The 3,995-nt window shown below is 41.7% G+C and overlaps 1 protein-coding gene across 1 annotated transcript; it reads left to right on the top strand.

The window, feature by feature from the left end:
- The first annotated feature begins 3,036 nt into the window (after positions 1 to 3,036).
- Positions 3,037 to 3,472, top strand: LOC147692845 (ATP synthase F(0) complex subunit f, mitochondrial-like). The gene has a single exon (XM_086936845.1). It carries the CDS (start codon positions 3,073 to 3,075, stop codon positions 3,340 to 3,342), a length of 270 nt encoding a protein of 89 aa, XP_086792971.1. The 5' UTR covers positions 3,037 to 3,072; the 3' UTR covers positions 3,343 to 3,472.
- Positions 3,473 to 3,995: the final 523 nt, after the last annotated feature.

The raw sequence follows: 3,995 nt of genomic DNA, 5'->3' as shown, positions 1-3,995 counted from the left end.
CGCCAAATGTAGTGTAATTCCGTTCAGCAGTTTGGGCTGTAGCTTTGTCTAAAGTTTCCTATGGAAATTAACATGGAGAAAATGCATTTTGGGACCACCCATTTCTTTTTGCCCCGCTTGACGAATCACCCCAAAGCTTTCAAGACAGGAGCTGACTGGAGCGCCCCATTAGTTTTGACATTTTCAGGAACATTCATCAACAATAGCTACCTACATGAAGACAGACAAACTTACAGATAGATAGATAGGTAGACAGTTAGATAGATAGATAGATAGATAGATCGATAGATAGATAGATAGATAGATAGATAGATAGATAGATAGATAGATAGATAGATAGATAGATAGATAGATAGATAGATAGATAGATAGATAGATAGAGCGAGAGAGAGAGAGAGAGAGAGAAATAGATTTACTGACAAAACCAAAGATTACAGGGACATTGCTGTTAGAAAATAGTATAAAAAAATCTTAGAAATTAACTGAAAAAAAACAAAGGTTCCTAAGCTAACTATAACTTACACCCCTACAATGCACTGCTTATGACCTTATATATTACATTATTCATGATATGGTCAGTGACATCACTGATGACATCTCAAATGAGCCAAAAAAACAGGGGGTCCTAAAACAAGTTTTCCCTACGCTAATTCTCCTTAGGGATTTTGTACACTACTACAGCCAGAACCACTGAACGGCATTAGACCAAATTTGGCAGAAAGCTAGATATTGGACTGGAAAAAGACCTTTTTGTCATTTTGTTTAAATGTGTTCAGTAGTTTAGGAGTTATCAAAAAAAAAGATGTGTGCATATCTAGAGATGCAAACGGTCCGTGGATCCAACAGATCTTTTGGTGAGATCTGATAGGCTGCTACCAGTTTAACCAGGAAGAGTTAGCAGCCATCTCTAAAACAAGTTTTCCCTACGCTAATTCCCCTTAGGGATTTTGTACACTACTACAGCCAGAACCACTGAACGGCATTAGACCAAATTTGGCAGAAAGCTAGATATTGGACTGGAAAAAGACCTTTTTGTCATTTTGTTTAAATGTGTTCAGTAGTTTAGGAGTTATCAAAAAAAAAGATGTGTGCATATCTAGAGATGCAAACGGTCCGTGGATCCAACCGATCTTTTGGTGAGATCTGATAGGCTGCCACCAGTTTAGCCAGGAAGAGTTAGCAGCCATCTTGGGACTCAGCCTGAGTCACCAGAAAATGTAAAAAAAGAACACAAGGGGGCAGGGTAGGAATACCCTCACTCCTTCGGATTGGTGGGGGGAATTCATGGAAGATGCGATGCAAAATTTGTAAAAGTTACCTGGGCTTTTATTTTCTGCCCCCGGGTGGGCCAGGTTTTGGGGATAAATGTAATATTATTATTATTATGAAGGGGGAGCGCATGTGGCCCCTCTCCTCAGGCTTATTTGGCCCTGGGAACCCCATCTTCTGGGGCTCGGCTGATATTAATAGGGGAAGGGAGCCCAGCCTTATTATATATTGGAAGAGGTGCACGTGGCCACCCTCATGTGTTGATTTTGGCCCTAGAGACCAAATCCCCAGGTCCCGGTTGAAGTGAAATAAGGAGGGAGAGGGTATGCATCCCCCATCCACTGGGGCCTGTCCAAATTAGTAATGGGGAGGGGGACCACATAGCCCCCCTCTCCAGGCCAATTTGGGCCCCTGGGACCCAGCCGCCATGATAAAATCCAAGGGGCCTCTTCTGGGAACCAGTAATGGCTCTGGGGACCACATCGCCCAGCCCGGCTCCAGTTAAGTCCTGTGGTGCTCGCCACCAGGACATAGCAGTTTAACTGCTTGCATTGGCTTACTCAGGGAAAAATGCACTTGGTCTTGCCTGTTGGGAGCATTTTTAAAGCTTCCGCCAAGCGAGAGCAAACACAAAAGGCCTCATTTATATAGTTTTGGTGTAGTAAATTCAAACTGAAAGGGCAAGAATGCACCATGTTTATCCAATATGGTGCATTCCAGTTCTTTACCCCTGCGCTGGTGCCATTTCGTCAGCCTAGCGCCAACAGAGGCCTGCATGCCCCTCTCTCTATTTACTATATGAGCTGGCCCTGGGAGATGGGGTCCCTGAGGCTATAATTGGCCTGGGGAGGGGGCTACAGGCCCCCCTCCCCCCACAAAATCTGTCAAGCCCCTCGGAATGGGGTTCCTGGGGATGAAAACAGTGCTGCATGACCCCTCCCTCATTGGCTGCCTTTAGGGGCAAGGCCTCATGGTATTTAAACAATGTTCATAACTATATATGCTGCAAAAGTACAGATTTAATACAATTTAGTAAAATAAAGAAAAATGAACAACAGTGCTACATATCTTTGTTCCATAAAATATGCAAATAATGTTATTTATTGCACATATAGAACCAATTATGTTAATTATCTTTCTAAACATCAACAATACTGATTAAATGACATTTACGACTTCTACTGTATAGAAATACATTTTAACAAAGGAATTGAACACTACAAGGGATACATTTAATTTTCCCACTCCAATGTAAAGATTTTTGGAAAAAAGTGCTGGACACTGAAAGGATGACATTTGCAATTCCCACTCCAATCTAAAACATTTTTGGGAAGGTGTAGGGTGCCAGAGGGGCAAATTTTACTTTTGCAACTCCAATCTAAACTATTTTGTGGAAGGAGTTGGATATTAAAAAGGGTGACATTTACTATTCCCACTGCAATTGAAGCCAATTTGGGGAAGTGTTTGATACTATATGGGTGACATTTACTATTGCCAGTTTAATCTAAACTAATTTGTTAATGGAGGTAAACACTAAAGGGGGTGACATTTACTATTCCCACTCCAACCTAACCCATTTTGCAAAAGATGTTGGACACTAAATGGGTGACATTTACTATTCCCACTCCAACCTGAACACATTTGGAAAGGTGTTGTACACTAAAAGGATGACATTTACTATTCCCACATTCTGGACAATGTTTTGGAAACTAAACGGGCAGCATTTATCCGTGCAACTCTGATCTAAACTAAGGGTGGGTTTCCCAGAAGCCTTTTCGCCAGTGACATCTCTCGGACTCCAAGATGGCGGATAAACCAGTGCCACTTCCAGAGCGAAGATTGATGGATGTTAAGTTGGGACAACTTCCTTCCTGGCTGGCAACAAGGGATTTTACTCCAAATGGAATCTTGGGAGCTTTCCGTAGGGGTCATGACCGGTATTTCAATAAGTACATCAACGTGAAGAAAGGGGGAATTGGTGGTATTGCTATGTTGCTTGCTGGTTACGTGGTGATTAGCTACATATGGGAGTATGACCATATTAAGCATGACCGCTGGAGAAAATACCACTGATGTGCTTTGTTGGCAGAGTAGGAGACACCGAAACATCAATATTTAATTTGAGTCTTTTCTCTCATTCTCAGCTGTCTTAATATGGGACAGGTTGTGACCAACTAATAAATCTTCTGTGTTTGGAAATGAAGGGTGGGTGGAGCCGACAAAGTGCACTCAGCGTAGTTCCATGGAGTTTGAACAAAACTCATTTTAAATGACTGGTCTTCAAGTAATAACTTGGAATGTTAAGGGTCTCCGCAACTCGGTGAAAAAGCAAAGAGATTTATCTCACTTAGCAAGATTGAAATGTCAGGTAGCTATGTTGCAGGAAACACACCTTTCCCAAAAAGACCTATCCTCTTTACGCAAGCAGTGGGTGGGAGAAATTTTCTGTTCACCCTCAGTTAACAATAAGAATGGTGTTGTTATTTTGTTCCACAAGTCATTGTCTGTTCAACTTACCAACGAGATCTCTGATTCCGACGGTAGATGGTTGTACTTAGATGTTATAGTCAATAAATCTGAATTATGGGCCCGATTCACAGAATGAACTTAAAACTCAATCCTAAACTTACTACTATTTTGGTATTCGCAGAATGCACTTACTCATTTCGGTATTCACAGAATGCACTTACTCATTTCGGTATTCACAGAAGTTAGTAGTCCTAACT

This window comes from Lissotriton vulgaris, chromosome 9 (genome assembly GCF_964263255.1).
Source record: "Lissotriton vulgaris chromosome 9, aLisVul1.2, whole genome shotgun sequence".
Classification (NCBI taxonomy): domain Eukaryota; kingdom Metazoa; phylum Chordata; class Amphibia; order Caudata; family Salamandridae; genus Lissotriton; species Lissotriton vulgaris.
Note: the sequence above shows the minus strand (reverse complement) of the source record. Positions and strands in the feature narration are given on the sequence as shown.